At 47.7% G+C, this 18,849-nt stretch overlaps 2 protein-coding genes across 4 annotated transcripts in view; one reads left to right on the plus strand and one right to left on the minus strand.

Annotated features, from left to right (window-relative positions):
- The window catches only part of LOC118966023 (galectin-related protein B), a 22,292-nt gene extending 11,619 nt beyond the window's left edge, over positions 1-10,673 (minus strand). The window contains exons 1-4 of one of the 2 annotated variants that reach the window (XM_090217671.1): positions 5,830-10,673; positions 5,142-5,225; positions 4,858-4,946; positions 575-761 (exon numbers count right to left, since the gene is read on the minus strand). In XM_090217671.1, coding sequence (XP_090073797.1) covers positions 575-761; positions 4,858-4,946; positions 5,142-5,225; positions 5,830-5,862 — 393 coding nt within the window. In that variant the 5' untranslated portion in view covers positions 5,863-10,673. The remainder of the gene's footprint in view (positions 1-574; positions 762-4,857; positions 4,947-5,141; positions 5,226-5,829) is intronic. The other variant, XM_090217672.1, reaches the window with a different exon arrangement.
- A 737-nt stretch (positions 10,674-11,410) lies between these two features.
- The window catches only part of LOC110516194 (ABC transporter G family member 23-like), a 45,693-nt gene continuing 38,254 nt past the window's right edge, over positions 11,411-18,849 (plus strand). Inside the window, exon 1 of one of the 2 annotated variants that reach the window (XM_090217673.1) lies at positions 11,411-11,570. The gene's annotated coding sequence lies outside the window, so the exon portion shown is untranslated. The remainder of the gene's footprint in view (positions 11,571-18,849) is intronic. The other variant, XR_016491173.1, reaches the window with a different exon arrangement.

Here is an 18,849-nt window from a genome sequence, read left to right on the forward strand (position 1 = left end):
TAACAGGTACCCTGAAGGGCTGGTCAGGTTAGGTGTTTGGATAAGTGTAACAGGTACCCTGAAGGGCTGGTCAGGTTAGGTGTTAGGATCAGTGTAACAGGTACCCTAAAGGGCTGGTCAGGTTAGGTGTTAGGATCAGTGTAACAGGTACCCTGAAGAGCTGGTCAGGTTAGGTGTTAGGATCAGTGTAACAGGTACCCTAAAGGGCTGGTCAGGTTAGGTGTTAGGATCAGTGTAACAGGTACCCTAAAGGGCTGGTCAGGTTAGGTGTTAGGATCAGTGTAACAGGTACCCTGAAGGGCTGGTCAGGTTAGGTGTTAGGATCAGTGTAACAGGTACCCTGAAGGGCTGGTCAGGTTAGGTGTTAGGATCAGTGTAACAGGTACCCTAAAGGGCTGGTCAGGTTAGGTGTTAGGATCAGTGTAACAGGTACCCTGAAGGGCTGGTCAGGTTAGGTGTTAGGATCAGTGTAACAGGTACCCTGCAGGGCTGGTCAGGTTAGGTGTTAGGATAAGTGTAACAGGTACCCTGAAGGGCTGGTCAGGTTAGGTGTTAGGATATGTGTAACAGGTACCCTAAAGGGCTGGTCAGGGATGAAGGGGAAGTAGTCGATAGACTTCTCCTCCTCGCTCCATTTTCCCGAGACGCGGGAGTTACGCAGAAACTGGCGCTCAGCGAATCGAGCGCTGAGTTTCAGGGCCACATCCGGCTGTGGCTCCTCCTTCTCTGTGCCGCGGCCGCAAGTCAGGCTGACGTCAAAGCTGAGACGGAAAGAAACATAGAGAAGAAAAAAGAAATAGGTGTCTCTATGCTGGTTTAACAATATCCCTTTTTACCCTAATTAACCTGTCCTTTAGTGGGAGCCCTAGTTAACCTGTCCTTTAGTGGGAGCCCTAGGATAACCTGTCCTTTACTGGGAGCCCTAGTTAACCTGTCCTTTAGTGGGAGCCCTAGTTAACCTGTCCTTTAGTGGGAGCCCTAGTTAACCTGTCCTTTAGTGGGAGCCCTAGGTAACCTGTCCCTTAGTGGGAGCCCTAGGATAACCTGTCCTTTAGTGGGAGCCCTAGGATAGCCTGTCCTTTAGTGGGAGCCCTATGATAACCTGTCCCTTAGTGGGAGCCCTATGTAACCTGTCCCTTAGTGGGAGCCCTAGGTAACCTGTCCCTTAGTGGGAGCCCTAGTTAACCTGTCCTTTAGTGGGAGCCCTAGTTAACCTGTCCTTTAGTGGGAGCCCTAGTTAACCTGTCCTTTAGTGGGAGCCCTAGTTAACCTGTCCCTTAGTGGGTTCACTAGGGAACCTGTCCCTTAGTGGGAGCCCTAGGTAACCTGTCCTTTAGTGGGAGCCCTAGGTAACCTGTCCCTTAGTGGGAGCCCTAGGTAACCTGTCCCTTAGTGGGAGCCCTAGGTAACCTGTCCCTTAGTGGGAGCCCTAGGTAACCTGTCCCTTAGTGGGAGCCCTAGGTAACCTGTCCCTTAGTGGGAGCTCTAGGTAAACTGTCCTTTAGTGGGAGCCCTAGGTAACCTGTCCCTTAGTGGGAGCCCTAGGTAACCTGTCCCTTAGTGGGAGCCCTAGGTAACCTGTCCCTTAGTGGGAGCCCTAGGATAACCTGTCCCTTAGTGGGAGCCCTAGGTTAACCTGTCCCTTAGTGGGAGCCCTAGGTTAACCTGTCCCTTAGTGGGAGCCCTAGGTAACCTGTCCTTTAGTGGGAGCCCTAGGTAACCTGTCCCTTAGTGGGAGCCCTAGGTAACCTGTCCCTTAGTGGGAGCCCTAGGATAACCTGTCCCTTAGTGGGAGCCCTAGGATAACCTGTCCCTTAGTGGGAGCCCTAGGTTAACCTGTCCCTTAGTGGGAGCCCTAGGTAACATGTCCTTTAGTGGGAGCCCTAGGTAACCTGTCCCTTAGTGGGATCCTTAGGTAAACCTGTCCCTTAGTGGGAGCCCTAGGTAAACCTGTCCTTTAGTGGGAGCCCTAGGATAACCTGTCCTTTAGTGGGAGCCCTAGGATAACCTGTCCTTTAGTGGTTGCCCTAGGTAACCTGTCCCTTAGTGGGATCCCTAGGTAACCTGTCCCTTAGTGGGATCCCTAGGTAACCTGTCCCTTAGTGGGATCCCTAGGTAAACCTGTCCTTTAGTGGGAGCCCTAGGTAAACCTGTCCCTTAGTGGGAGCCCTAGGTAACCTGTCCCTTAGCTGGAGCCCTAGGATAACCTGTCCCTTAGTGAGAGCCCTAGGTTAACCTGTCCCTTAGTGGGAGCCCTAGGTTAACCTGTCCCTTAGTGGGAGCCCTAGGTAACCTGTCCTTTAGTGGGAGCCCTAGGTAACCTGTCCCTTAGTGGGAGCCCTATGTAACCTGTGCTTTAGTGGGAGCCCTAGGTAACCTGTCCCTTAGTGGGAGCCCTAGGTAACCTGTCCCTTAGTGGGAGCCCTAGGTAACCTGTCCCTTAGTGGGAGCCCTAGGTAACCTGTCCCTTAGTGGGAGCCCTAGGTAACCTGTCCCTTAGTGGGAGCCCTAGGTAACCTGTCCCTTAGTGGGAGCCCTAGGTAACCTGTCCCTTAGTGGGAGCCCTAGGTAACCTGTCCCTTAGTGGGAGCCCTAGGTAACCTGTCCCTTAGTGGGAGCCCTAGCTAACCTGTCCCTTAGTGGGAGCCCTGGGTAACCTGTCCCTTAATGGGAGCCCTAGGTAACCTGTCCCTTAGTGGGAGCCCTAGGTAACCTGTCCTTTAGTGGGAGCCCTAGGATAACCTGTCCCTTAGTGGGAGCCCTAGGTAACCCGTCCCTTAGTGGGAGCCCTAGGATAACCTGTCCCTTAGTGGGAGCCCTAGGTAACCTGTCCTTTAGTGGGAGCCCTAGGATAGCCTGTCCTTTAGTGGGAGCCCTAGGATAGCCTGTCCCTTAGTGGGAGCCCTAGGATAGCCTGTCCCTTAGTGGGAGCCCTAGGATAGCCTGTAGGGGACATAGTGGAGGGCCTATAGGGACGTGGTGCTGTAGGGGACATAGTGGAGGGCCTGTAGGGACATGGTGCTGTAGGGGACATAGTGGAGGGCCTATAGGGACGTGGTGCTGTAGGGTACATAGTGGAGGTCCTGTAGGGATGTGGTGCTGTAGGGGACATAGTGGAGGGCCTATAGGGACAAAGAGGAGGGCCTATAGGGACGTGGTGCTGTAGGGGACATAGTGGAGGTCCTGTAGGGACGTGGTGCTGTAGGGCACATAGTGGAGGGCCTATAGGGACGTGGTGCTGTAGGGGACATAGTGGAGGGCCTATAGGGATGTGGTGCTGTAGGGGACATAGTGGAGGGCCTATAGGGACGTGGTGCTGTAGGGGACAAAGAGGAGGGCCTATAGGGCCGTGGTGTCTGTAGGAGAAACACCACATAACTGCTGTCATTATGTTCTGCATCTGGAGGAGCAGCATGTTGACATCTCCATGAACTTTAGAACAGGCATTTAAAACTGATGTCACTAAATGTGTTTTTAAACTGACCATTAGTTTCTATTGAGGCCTATAAAGGACACACCCTAAAATGTCTCAACATGCACCGTGTCCCAACTGGAACACTATCCCCTTTGTAGTACACTACGTTTGATGAGGGCCAATGTAGCCCTAGTGGCCTACATAGGGAATAGGGTGCTATTCGGGAGATAACCCAGCTCTGCCTCAGCCTGGCCTGACTGGAGGTGATCACCCTGCCTTGCATTATGGAAAAGCCATCCTTTCTCAACACACCCACACAGTTCTCCATTTCTCCTCTTCACCTCCCCAGGCTGTTTCGTTGCCTTCTGCCATGCTGCTAATAATAAACTATTCTTTTTCCTTTCTGAGCCTGTGTTCAATTCTGTCTTTTACAATACGTTTTCTCTCCTTATTAGGCTAGAATCACATTCTTCAGCAGACATAACATGGAAAACACAGCATTTCACCAATTAAACATGTGATACACAGGCCTACAACAATTCATTCTATAGGCTACAGTCTTACAGAATCAGAACTCCACCTAAAATGGAATGGGACTTAGAATCTAATGAAAAAGCACTATATGAAAGATAAGAAGTTGGTAATGACAATCAGATAAGCCAAGTTGCAGTTGAAAAATAGACCTAGTTAGCTCTAGTCCAGGGCGCCTTCTCTTCTTCAAGAATAAGTTGAAGGCTCAGCATCAGCAAGCCTCACGTAACGACATGGACCAGAGCTAAGACCTAATGAGTGGAGGTTATATCTCCCTGGACCAGAGCTAAGACCTAATGAGTGGAGGTTATATCGCACTGGACCTGAGCTAAGACCTAATGAGTGGAGGTTATATCGCCCTGGACCAGAGCTAAGACCTAATGAGTGGAGGTTATATCGCCCTGGACCAGAGCTAAGACCTAATGAGTGGAGGTTATATCGCCCTGGACCAGAGCTAAGACCTAATGAGTGGAGGTTATATCTCCCTGGACCAGAGCTAAGACCTAATGAGTGGAGGTTATATCGTCCTGGACCAGAGCTAAGACCTAATGAGTGGAGGTTATATCTCCCTGGACCAGAGCTAAGACCTAATAAGTGGAGGTTATATCGCCCTGGACCAGAGCTAAGACCTAATGAGTGGAGGTTATATCGCCCTGGACCAGAGCTAAGACCTAATGAGTGGAGGTTATATCGCCCTGGACCAGAGCTAAGACCTAATGAGTGGAGGTTATATCGCCCTGGACCAGAGCTAAGACCTAATGAGTGGAGGTTATATCTCCGGGACCAGAGCTAAGACCTAATGAGTGGAGGTTATATCTCCCTGGACCAGAGCTAAGACCTAATGAGTGGAGGTTATATCTCCCTGGACCAGAGCTAAGACCTAATGAGTGGAGGTTATAGTCTTAGCCTACCTGTCTGGCTCCAGATCAACAATGCCCATGACAATGACCTTTTTCCCAGGCCTCATACCACCTCTGATGCGGCCGGTGAATGGCACCTTCTACGAATGAAAGACAACGTTTTATTTTAAATAATCTCATTTAAATCATCATCACAACACATAATGTAGACAAAGAAAAAGGTTGTAGCCCCCCCATCCTCCAGGGTAGGAGATGTGGTAATTATTTTTTTAACGGATTATTAACACAGGCCTATATATTGATTAACGTGGGTGTTTCAGGATGAATAGTCCCACCAGAAGCCGTGCAATGTCCTCCCTATCCGGCGAGATAAGCCCGGGGTTCCCGAACGAATCGTTGTGATGGTCATCTTCAGTATTCTTCAAAACCACCAGAGACAAAAGGGGAAGAAAAAAACACAACGTATTGATCAGGTACAGCCTAAATGAAAGTAGCCTACTCAATGGGCGGAGTAGCCTAGCGTTTTAAAAGGCTGCTTATTGCTCTAGATGTCTTCTCTGCGGTTGAAAAAGCCGACGGAATGGTCCTCATGCCGCTCTTCAACAATGAAAAGGTGGGGAAACCCATGGCTGTCAACACATCTGTCATGTTGTAGACTAGAGCGCGTAAGACCTGTGAGAACGGTCGGTCATTACCAACAACTCGCACATAGACAGCCCACATTGTACAGTGATAACGAGAAGTAATGCGCCGCTGCTGTAACAAGGTGAGCACCACACAGATACATTTTATCATGCAGAATCATAGTGAATTTGTTCCGCGCCCACATCAGAGGTCGACTCCGGCTGTTTTTGGGAATACACTGACAGCCTATTGCCATATTACTCCCCACAATCATAGAAACTTCACGATGACATAAATTATAGCTCTCCACAAATGACACGCTTAACCGTTTTACGTGCAGACACAGAAAACAACCAATTCCAAGCAAACCGCTGTTTTCCTGAAAATTGTAATACTCACTATTGCGTCCCTTTCCGTTGCCGACACCGCCATCTTGACTTGTACAGAATACCATAGGATGCTTATCAGAAGAGAGGCAGCCCGGACAGTCCTCCTCTCCTGGAATGTGTCAGCGTCGTGGCAGCAGTGACTCTGTCAACATATTTCTAGGTGTCCACACTCACACTCCACATGCAGCGGAGATGAATCGTAAACAATACGTGGAATTACCTGCGGTATTCACATTTAGGACTAGGATATGTCTGGTGTAGCCTGGGTGAGGTGTTGTAGTAGGCTATGTCTGGGCTGTATTTATCCGCTGTAGAAATGGGTGGATAGTCTTTTTATTTTGCTGACGTATGCTTTACAATAGTAAGAGGGGCTTTGGTAATCCCCGTCTGTTCGTGAACGAGAACGAGCCAGGCTAATCAGATTTTACATTTCCGACAAAGAACCTTCACCTAATTAAACTGTACCCCCATGAAGTGGGGGCACTTCTCTCATTCGATTCTAATCTTGAGTGGAGATATTTTGTATAGCTTCGTTCCTAGACTAATTAAAGAGGCCTGGTATGTAGTAGGAGCCTAGGATAGAAAATGTAACCATTTTGGGATGATAATGATAGTGAACAAAATGTGGCGCTAAAGAAACAAACGATTTGATATATAATTCTAGGCTATAAGAGTACAGCTACTTATGTTCTTGAAAATGTAACCTTTATTTAACTAGGCAAGCCAGTTGAAGAACACATTCTTATTTACAATTATGGCCTACACCGGCTAAACCCGGACGACGCTGGGTCAATTGTGCGCCGCCCCATGGGACTCCCAATCACGGCCGGTTGTGATACAGCCTGGATTCAAACCAGGGTGTCTGTAGTGACGCCTCAAGCACTGAGATGCAGTGCCTTAGACCGCTGCGCCGCTTCGCCACTTGATTCTAAATACTAAGTTCATTGAGAAATATCCTACTTTGTTGGACACCGTTGAGCTATAAATAGCATGTTTCCGCTCAATAAATATATATAACATTATTTGCCTATGCAAATCAGGAGGGCATGTTTAAATTGTCAGAGGGCGTCCTTCTGTGGCAGTTCACGGTACTACAAATACAAATCCTCTACTCTAGGCCTGCTCTATTCTGCAGTTCCATCATCCAGAAACAAGGTCTCATTGGGGTTCTACATAGAACCTATTGGTTCTGTATAGAACGATTTCTTATAAGAGTGTAGCCAACATGTTGTAGACAGAGATTGGATGACAAGATGTTTTGTGGGTCTCAAGCCTTCTGTCTTCTCACCCTGTTAGTGACTTCCTCAGTCAGAGCAGCCTACATGATTGGATAATAGGGGCTGTGTGTAGCCCTGCAGGAGGGTATAGAGGAGATGAAAAGGTTGGGACTGAATTGGCTACTGAAGAGCTGCTGGTGTCTACTTTTATTTATTTATTTTATTTCACCTTTATTTAATCAGGTAGGCTAGTTGAACAAGTTCTCATTTACAACTGCGACCTGGAGACCTGGACCTACTACCGTTATGCCCTTGAGCAAGGCACTTATTCTGTAACACAGGGTGACTCTCAAAAGACAGAAAGGCACATCTCTGACATTCTGTCCATTGCAGCACCTGTCTCTGAAGTTATGCTGGCTAGCCCAGGACATATCTGTTTGAATGTTAAATGATGAGACAGAGGCATCGATGCGAGTAACCAGTCTTGTTCAGTACATTACAATACATCCGGGTATCTCAAGCACACCGGTAAACACTGGAGTTGCAGTAATTAACATTTACCACCAGATGGCATACACCCATAACAATATCTCCTACCGTCCTCCTCTCTTCAAGTCATGGGGACTATCCCAGGACATATCTCCTACCATCCTCCTCTCTTCAAGTCATGGGGACTATCCCAGGACATATCTCCTACCATCCTCCTCTCTTCAAGTCATGGGGACTAGCCCAGGACATATCTCCTACCATCCTCCTCTCTTCCCTGGTCTGTCTATTCTCTTCATCTCTCTCGTTCACTTCTTTCCAACTTCTCAACCCCCCCAAACACACACACGTCGACAGATCTCCCACCAAGTCAAAACTGGGACCCGAACCAGCAACCTATCGGGGACCCGAACCAGCTCCCACCACGGCTAAGGACTGTATCCAGGCACTCCGTGTTGCGTTGTGCCCAAGAACAGCCCTTAGCCGTGTTATATTGGCCATATTCCACACCCCCTCGGTCCTTATTGCTTAAGAGGACGACCATACGCCAGAGGTTTCCTCAGGAAGGTAGGAGAGGTACATTTGGAATAATTCTATGGAATAGTGTATATCCTAGGGTTGGAAAATTCCTCTAACTTCCCCAAAATTCCCAGGTTTTCCAGAAATTCCGGTTGGAAGATTCCTGAAATCAGGAGGGAATACACAGGAAATCTAGGAATCCTCCAACCAGGGTGTCTTGAAAACCTGGGAACGTATCAGTGCAACACAAGCTCCAAAGAAAATAGTGTCCCTCGCCGTAACTGCAGCAGGGGGGGGGGGGGGGCATTTTGTTTTAGATAGAAACAATATAGGTTATATTGAAGACTGCTCTGTTTATTATGCTAAGATGGCATCCTGCTGCCACACATACACCTAAACTACAGAAACTAATGCAGCCACACATAGACCTAAACTAGGGAAAATAATGCAGCCACACATAGACCTAAAGTAGGGAAACTAATGCAAAAAGCCAAGATAGTACCGCCTGGTACGGAAACTGCTCCGCCCACAACCGCAAGGCTCTCCAGAGGGTAGTGAGGTCTGCACAACGCATCACCGGGGGGCAAACTACCTGCCCTCCAGGACACCTACACCACCCGATGTCACAGGAAGGCCAAGAAGATCGTCAAGGACAACCAACCACCCGAGCCACTGCCTGTTCACCCCGCTATCATCCAGAAGGTGAGGTCAGAACAGGTGCATCAAAGCAGGGACCGAGAGACTGAAAAACAGCTTCTATCTCAAGGCCATCAGACTGTTAAACAGCCATCACTAACATTGAATGGCTGTTGCCAACATACTGACTTAATCTCTAGCCACTTTAATATTTAATAATTGGATGTAATAAATGTATCACTAGCCACTTTAAAAAAATGCCACTTTATATAATGTTTACATACCCTACATTACTCATCTCATATGTATATACTGTACTCTATACCATCCACTGCATCTTGCCTAAGCCGCACGGCCATCACTCATCCATATATTTATAGGTACATTTTCTTGTTCATTACTTTACACTTGTGTGTGTATAAGGTAGTTGTTGTGAAATTGTCAAGCCCTGACCTTAGATATCTCTGTTTTTCTATATATGTTGGTTAGGTCAGGGTGTGACTAGGGTGGGTACTCTAGTTTTTGTATGTCTAAGGCCTTTGTATGTCATGGGGTTTTTGTATGTCTATGTTGGCCTGATATACAGCTGTTTATCGTTGTCTCTGATTGGGGATCATATTTAGGTAGCCATTTTCCTAATTTGTGTTGTGGGACCTTGTCTATGTATAGTTGCCTTAGTCCACATCAGTAGCGGCACGTTTCGTTTGGTTGTTTGTTGTTTTGTTCAGTGAGTTTTGATTTATTAAAATGATGTGGAACTCTACTCACGCTGCGCCTTGGTCCGATCCTTACGACGAACGTGACAGAAGCTCCCACCACCAACGGACCAAGCAGCGTGTTTAAGAGGAGCAGGGATCCTGGCCTGGGAGAAAAGTGAGTGGAGGACATCATGGACATGGGAGGAAGTTATGGTAGGGGACAAGACCCTGCCATGGAAGCAGGCGGAGGCAGCGAAAGAGGAAAGGCGACGATACGAGGAGTCAGGGCAACGATGGAAGCACAAAAGGCAGGACGAACACGGGGACATTGACGGAGGTAGGGTTTAGACCTGAGCCATCTTACTGTGGGGAGCGTGTGACTGGTCAGGCACCATGTTATGCAGTGATGCGCCAGCTCCCCGCATTTGCTGTGCTAGAGTGGGCATCCAGCCAGGACGGGTTGTGCCGGCTCAGCGCTCCTGGTCTCTAGTACACCTCTTCGGACCAGGATATCCTGCGCCGGCTTTACACGCTATATCCCCAGTGCGTCTTCACAGCCCAGTGCGTCCTGTGCCAGCGCCCCGCACTTATCGAGCTAAAGTGAGCATCCAGCCAGGACACAGTGTGCCAGCTCTACGCTCCAGGCCTCCAGTGCGCCTTCACAGTCCAGTACGTCCTATGCCTCTTCCTCGCACTCGCCCTGAGATCCATGTCACCAGCCCGGTACCACCAGTGCCGGCACCACGCATCAGACCTCCAGTGGGCCTCCACAATCCAGTGTGTCCTGTGCCTCCTCCCCGCACTCGCCCCGAGGTGCATGTCTTCAGCCCGGTGCCACCTGTACCGGTCCCACGCATCAGGCCACCAGTGCGCCTCCACACTCCAGAGCTTCCGGCAACAATTCCCAGTCCAGAGCTTCCGGCGACGGTCCACAGTCCGGGACCTCCAACGACGGGCCACAGTCCGGAACCTCCAACGACGGGCCACAGTCCGGGAACCTCCGGCGACGGGCCACAGTCCGGGAACCTCCGGCGACGGTCCACAGTCCGGGAACCTCCGGCGACGGTCCACAGTCCGGGAACCTCCGGTCCACAGTCCGGGAACCTCCGGTCCACAGTCCGGGAACCTCCGGCGACGGTCCACAGTCCGGGAACCTCCGGCGACGGTCCACAGTCCGGAACCGCAGGGCGCCGGTCCACAGTCCGGAACCTCCGGCGACGGTTCCGAGGGGTCTATATTTTGGTTTGGTCAGTGTGACTAGGGTGGGTACTCTAGTTTTTGTATGTCTAGGGTCTTTGTATGTCTAGGGGTTTTTGTATGTCTATGTTGGCCTGATATGGTTCCCAATCAGAGACAGCTGTTTATCGTTGTCTCTGATTGGGGATCATATTTAGGAAGCTATTTTCCTCATTTGTGTTGTGGGATCTTGTCTATGTATAGTTGCCTTAGTGCACATCAGTAGCGTCACGTTTAGTTTGGTTGGTTGTTGTTTTGGTCAGTGAGTTTTGATTTATTAAAATTATGTGGAACTCTACTCACGCTGCGCCTTGGTCCGATCCTTACGACGAACGTGACAAATTGTTAGATATTACTGCATGGTCGGAACTAGAAGTACAAGCATTTCGCTACACTCACATTAAAAATCAGCTAACCATGCATGTGACAAATAACATTTGATGTGTCTATTGTTGTTTTTATTTTTTTTGTAGGGGTTGCTACATTTTTTGTTAGGGCAAATCAAATAAGACATTTTAAACTGGAAATTATAAACTTTAGAAGCCTTTTTGTACATTGAATACACTACAAGTTTCCATTTCCTGCTGTGCAGGAAAATTCTCTGCAACAAAAGTGATCAATTTAAGATCTTACATCTGCAGCTACTTTTGTCATTTAGTAGTACGTTAACAGGTGCATTGATTCCGGAGCAAGAGGCCTGCATGCATTCAGTCTGAATAATGCCTCTTCTCCCTTCTCAAGAACCAACCTGTTCTACCACTTTGAAATAGGCTATAGACCAACTACACCCTGATGACATGGAACTGTCAGCTGATCTTCACACAATGTTTACTTCTGTTGGTTCATGTTTTCACACAGCAGGCTAGGCACACACACTCATTGCTACAGTACTATAGGCTATGTTGCTGCTCTCCATCTTCTAGACTTCAGCTCCTTCTTGTGTAAGGGGCCCTTTTCAGGTGAGTCCCTGTTGTAATTTAGGACCAATGTTTTCCTAGTTGGCTAAATTACAGCTGGTGTTTTTGTATTTGCTTATCTGTGGTTCTTTCAAAGATTGATTCAACGGTATGGTACCGTATCGGAGCATATCTGAAATGATAACGATGAATCGATTTGTCACTTATCAGACTCATCAAGTGTAGTCTGGCTCTTCCAACTGTTTTCCATTGTGGTCCAAAGGGCTGCACCTGAAATTGGTTGTATTTCCTCACTGTCAAAATGTACAACAACAAAATATTCCTCTGTCCATTGCTATTGGAGTTTTCTCTGCTCCCTGACTGTTTCGATGACTGTTAGCAAACTGGATTATAAATGTAGGTCTATTCTCATTTCTACACAGTTTAGATTTTGGTGTTAGAAATTTTAAATCCAATGAAATTGTATCTGTTACATGCGCCGAATACAACAGGTGTAGACTTTACTGTGAAATGCTTACTTACAAGCCCTTAACCAACAGGTGTAGACTTTACTGTGAAATGCTTACTTACAAGCTCTAACCAACAATGCAGAGTTAAAAAATAAGAACATTTGCACATTTTCTTTGGAGCTTGTTTTTTTTAAAATGTTTTTAAAAAATTGAACTATTATTGAACTTGGCAAGTCAGTTAAGAACAAATTCCTACTTACAATGAATAACAATAACATGGCTATATACAGGGAGTACCAGTACCGAGCCAATGTGCAGGGGTACAAGGCAGGTTATATCTATGTGTATATATATATATATATATATATATATATATTTCTTCTCAAACCACCAGCGGGCCGGATTGAATTGTCTCAAGGGCCGGATCTGGCCCGCTGGCCGCATGTTTCACACCCCTGAACTGGATGCTTTACTAAATATTGTAACATCTGTTTGTTATATGACTCAAATTATTATTATTGTCCTATTTGACTATTACTTTTTTTATGGAGCTTCTTTAACTGGAGATGGAGTCTTTTAATCTGTTAATCAAGTATTTCAGAGAGTGTTGTCTGCAATTCGATTAATAAAAACGTTGAACTTGAATTTATTCTTCACGCAGAAAGATAAGAACCCATGTCCAAATTTTTTTTGCAGTTAATTAATGCTGTCTGTCTGTGTAGAAAGGCTATAGTCCTATAATGTCTCACTAAACTATATCCTGTATTACAATGTTATTACAGTCCAACAATGGCTCCTTTCTGTCCATATACTGCCATGTGTCATAGCTTGGGTACCAGTTGGTTTAGCCAGCATTCTATTCCTTGCACTCTGTTTCATTGCCAAACATTCTTTGGCACCTAACACAGAGTGAAAGGAGTGGAATGTTATCTAAACAGACTGGTACACAGACGACATGTGGCATTGTGTCAAAGAAGGTGATCTTGATCAATGGAGTCAGATTACGGAGTGGTTTCCCTCTAATCTCCCAACAGTGGAATGAAAGATGCTGGATTATGTGAGGGAGAACGGGGAAGCCAACTCAGAAAAAGGGAGACAAACAAGGGAAGCAAACACAGAGAAAGGGAGACAAACAAGGGAAGCCAACACAGAGAAAGGGAGACAAACAAGGGAAGCCAACACAGAGAAAGGGAGAATGAAACAGGGGAAGCAAACACAGAGAAACGGGGACAAACAGGGGAAGCCAACATAGAGAAAGGGAGACAAACAAGGGAAGCCAACACAGAGAAAGGGAGACAAACAAGGGAAGCCAACACAGAGAAAGGGAGACAAACAGGGGAAGCCAACACAGAGAAAGGGAGACAAACAGGGGAAGCCAACACAGAGAAAGGGAGACAAACAAGGGAAGCCAACACAGAGAAAGGGAGACAAACAAGGGAAGCCAGGGAAAGTAGGCAGGGATTAAAGATTATTCGACCCATGGTGGATCCAAAATGGCTCCCTATATATACCACTATAGCCTCTAAATAATGCACTATGTAAGGAATATCAAATCAAATCAAATGTATTTATATAGCCCTTCGAACATCAACTGATATCTCAAAGTGCTGTACAGAAACCCAGCCTAAAACCCCAAACAGCAAGCAATGCAGGTGTAGAAGCACGGTGGCTAGGAAAAACTCCCTAGAAAGGCCAAAACCTAGGAAGAAACCTAGAGAGGAACCAGGCTATGAGGGGTGGCCAGTCCTCTTCTGGCTGTGCCGGGTGGAGATTATAACAGAACATGGCCAAGATGTTCAAATGTTCATAGATGACCAGCAGGGTCAAATAATAATAATCACAGTGGTTGTAGAGGGTGCAACAGGTCAGCACCTCAGGAGTAAATGTCAGTTGGATCTTCACATCCGGTCGTTCAGATTATCTCTACCACTCCTGCTGTCTCTAGAGAGTTGAAAACAGCAGGTCTGGGACAGGTAGCACGTCCGGTGAACAGGTCAGGGTTCCACTTGTTATGTCAGGCTCTGATTGTCACTCAATTGGCCCATGTTAGCTAACCATTTTAGATTGGGAAGTTAGTCTAGGGCCAGCTATTTAAACTTGTAGTAATCAATGGCAAAATGTGTAAAATTGCAGGAAATGGACCCGCATGGTCAAATAATAATAATCACAGTAGTTGTCGAGGGTGCAGCAAGTCAGCACCTCAGGAGTAAATGTCAGTTGGCTTTTCATAGCCGATCATTAAGATTATCTCTACCACTCCTGCTGTCTCTAGAGAGTTGAAAACAGCAGGTCTGGGACAGGTAGCACGTCCGGTGAACAGGTCAGGATTCCATAGCCGCAGGCAGAACAGTTGAAACTGGAGCAGCAGCACGGCCAGGTGGACTGGGGACAGCAAGGAGTCATCATGCCAGGTAGTCCTGAGGCATGGTCCTCGGGCTCAGATCCTAAGAGAGAAAGAGAGAATTAGAGAGAGCATACTTAAATTCACACAGGACACCGGATAAGACAGGAGAAGTACTCCAGATATAACAGACTTACCCTAGCCCCCCGACACATAAACTACTGCAGCATAAATACTGGAGGCTGAGACAGGAGGGGTCAGGAGACACTGTGGCCCCATCCGGTGATACCCCGGACAGGGCCAAACAGGAAGGATGTAACCCCACCCACTTTGCAAAAGCACAGCCCCCACACCACTAGAGGGATATCTTCAACCACCGACTTCCCATCTTGAGACAAGGCCGAGAATAGCCCACAAAGATCTCCTCCGCGGCACAACCCAAGTGGGGGGGGGGCGCGCCAACCCCCCCCCCCCCCCCTCCCCAATAGGGTGCCATTTGGGGGTGACACCTAGTTATGGTGTCAGATTGCCATTTATTGTCATGAGTCTTGCCCTGGAGGCAGCTCCGAAGAATGGTCACTAGCTGTCACAGCAACAAAGTCATAAAATTGAATTTTAAACCTTAACCACACTGTTAGCACTAATGTCTAACCTTAACCTTAACCACACTGTTAGCCCTAATGCCTAACCCTAACCTTAACTAGACTGTCAGCCCTAATGTCTAACCATAACCATAACCACACTGTCAGCCCTAATGTCTAACCATAACCATAACCACACTGTTAGCCCTAATGCCTAACCCTAACCTTAACCACACTGTTAGCCCTAATGTCTAACCCTAACCTTAACCACGCTGTTAGCCCTAATGCCTTACCCTAACCTTAACCACAATGTAGCCCTAATGCTTAACCCTAACCTTAACCACACTGTTAGCCCTAATGTCTAACCCTAACCTTAATCACACCGTTAGCCCTAATGTCTAACCCTAACCTTAACCACACTGTTAGCCTTAATGTCTAACCCTAACCTTAAATTAAGAACAAAAAGCTTTTTTTTAATGGACCCAGCATGGGTAATAGTGTCTGCTATATATACACCACTCCCCAGCATGGGTAACAGTGGCTGCTATATATACACCCCCCCAGCATGGGTAACAGTGGCTGCTATATATGTACACCCCCCCAGCATGGGTAACAGTGGCTGCTATATATATACACTCCCCCCAGCATGGGTAACAGTGGCTGCTATATATATATATACACCCCCCCAGCATGGGTAACAGTGGCTGCTATATATATACACCCCCCCAGCATGGGTAACAGTGGCTGCTATATATATACACCCCCCCAGCATGGGTAACAGTGGCTGCTATATATACACCCCCCCAGCATGGGTAACAGTGGCTGCTATATATATACACCCCCCCAGCATGGGTAACAGTGGCTGCTATATATACACCCCCCCAGCATGGGTAACAGTGGCTGCTATATATATACACCCCCCCAGCATGGGTAACAGTGGCTGCTATATATACACCCCCCCAGCATGGGTAACAGTGGCTGCTATATATACACCCCCCCGCATGGGTAACAGTGGCTGCTATATATACACCCCCCCAGCATGTGAACAGTGGCTGCTATATATACACCCCCCCAGCATGGGTAACAGTGTCTGCTATATATACACTCCCCCCAGCATGGGTAACAGTGTCTGCTATATATACACCCACCCAGCATGGGTAACAGTGGCTGCTATATATACACCCACCCAGCATGGGTAACAGTAGCTGCTATATATACACTCCCCCCAGCATGGGTAACAGTGGCTGCTATATATACACCCACCCAGCATGTGAACAGTGGCTGCTATATATACACCCACCCAGCATGGGTAACAGTAGCTGCTATATATATACCCCCCCCAGCATGGGTAACAGTGGCTGCTATATATACACCCCCCAGCATGGGTAACAGTGGCTGCTATATATACACTCCCCCCAGCATGGGTAACAGTGGCTGCTATATATACACCCACCCAGCATGGGTAACAGTGTCTGCTATATATACACCCACCCAGCATGGGTAACAGTGGCTGCTATATATACACCCACCCAGCATGGGTAACAGTAGCTGCTATATATACACTCCCCCCAGCATGGGTAACAGTGGCTGCTATATATACACCCACCCAGCATGGGTAACAGTAGCTGCTATATATACACTACCCCAGCATGGGTAACAGTGGCTGCTATATATACACCCACCCAGCATGGGTAACAGTAGCTGCTATATATACACCCACCCAGCATGGGTAATAGTAGCTGCTATATATACACCATCCCAGCATGGGTAACAGTGGCTGCTATATATACACCATCCCAGCATGGGTAACAGTGGCTGCTATATATACACCACCCCAGCATGGGTAACAGTAGCTGCTATATATACACCCACCCAGCATGGGTAACAGTGGCTGCTATATATACACCATCCCAGCATGGGTAACAGTAGCTGCTATATATACACCCACCCAGCATGGGTAACAGTAGCTGCTATATATACACCATCCCAGTATGGGTAACAGTGGCTGCTATATATACACCATCCCAGCATGGGTAACAGTGGCTGCTATATATACACCACCCCAGCATGGGTAACAGTAGCTGCTATATATACACCCACCCAGCATGGGTAACAGTGGCTGCTATATATACACCATCCCAGCATGGGTAAAAGTGACTCCTATATATACACCCCCCCAGCATGGGTAACAGTAGCTGCTATATATACACCACCCCAGCATGGGTAACAGTAGCTGCTATATATACACCCACCCAGCATGTGAACAGTGGCTGCTATATATACACCCACCCAGCATGGGTAACAGTGTCTGCTATATATACACTCCCCCCAGCATGGGTAACAGTGTCTGCTATATATACACCCACCCAGCATGGGTAACAGTGGCTGCTATATATACACCCACCCAGCATGGGTAACAGTAGCTGCTATATATACACTCCCCCCAGCATGGGTAACAGTGGCTGCTATATATACACCCACCCAGCATGTGAACAGTGGCTGCTATATATACACCCACCCAGCATGGGTAACAGTAGCTGCTATATATACACCCCCCCAGCATGGGTAACAGTGGCTGCTATATATACACCCCCAGCATGGGTAACAGTGGCTGCTATATATACACTCCCCCCAGCATGGGTAACAGTGGCTGCTATATATACACCCACCCAGCATGGGTAACAGTGTCTGCTATATATACACTCCCCCCAGCATGGGTAACAGTGGCTGCTATATATACACCCCCCCAGCATGGGTAACAGTGGCTGCTATATATACACCACCCCAGCATGGGTAACAGTGGCTGCTATATATACACCCCCCCAGCATGGGTAACAGTGGCTGCTATATATACACCCCCCCCAGCATGGGTAACAGTGGCTGCTATATATACACCACCCCCAGCATGGGTAAGAGTGGCTGCTATATATACACCCCCCCAGCATGGGTAACAGTGGCTGCTATATATACACTCCCCCCAGCATGGGTAACAGTGGCTGCTATATATACACCACCCCCATTATGGGTAACAGTGGCTGCTATATATACACCCCCCCAGCATGGGTAACAGTGGCTGCTATATATACACTCCCCCCATTATGGGTAACAGTAGCTGCTATATATACACTACCCCAGCATGGGTAACAGTGGCTGCTATATATACACTCCCCCCATTATGGGTAACAGTGGCTGCTATATATACACTACCCCAGCATGGGTAACAGTGGCTGCTATATATACACTCCCCCCATTATGGGTAACAGTAGCTGCTATATATACACTACCCCAGCATGGGTAACAGTGTCTGCTATATATACACTCCCCCCAGCATGGGTAACAGTGGCTGCTATATATACACTCCCCCCAGCATGGGTAACAGTGGCTGCTATATATACACCACCCCAGCATGGGTAACAGTGTCTGCTATATATACACCACCCCCAGCATGGGTAACAGTGTCTGCTATATATACACTCCCCCCCCAGCATGGGTAACAGTGGCTGCTATATATACACCCCCCCAGCATGGGTAACAGTGGCTGCTATATATACACTCCCCCCAGCATGGGTAACAGTGGCTGCTATATATACACCCCCCCAGCATGGGTAACAGTGGCTGCTATATATACACCCCCCCAGCATGGGTAACAGTGGCTGCTATATATACACCCACCCAGCATGGGTAACAGTGGCTGCTATATATACACTCCCCCCAGCATGGGTAACAGTGGCTGCTATATATACACTACCCCAGCATGGGTAACAGTGTCTGCTATATATACACTCCCCCCAGCATGGGTAACAGTGGCTGCTATATATACACTCCCCCCAGCATGGGTAACAGTGGCTGCTATATATACACCACCCCAGCATGGGTAACAGTGTCTGCTATATATACACCACCCCCAGCATGGGTAACAGTGGCTGCTATATATACACCCCCCAGCATGG

This window comes from Oncorhynchus mykiss, chromosome 23 (genome assembly GCF_057628025.1).
Source record: "Oncorhynchus mykiss isolate SJ-2025 chromosome 23, ASM5762802v1, whole genome shotgun sequence".
NCBI lineage: Eukaryota > Metazoa > Chordata > Actinopteri > Salmoniformes > Salmonidae > Oncorhynchus > Oncorhynchus mykiss.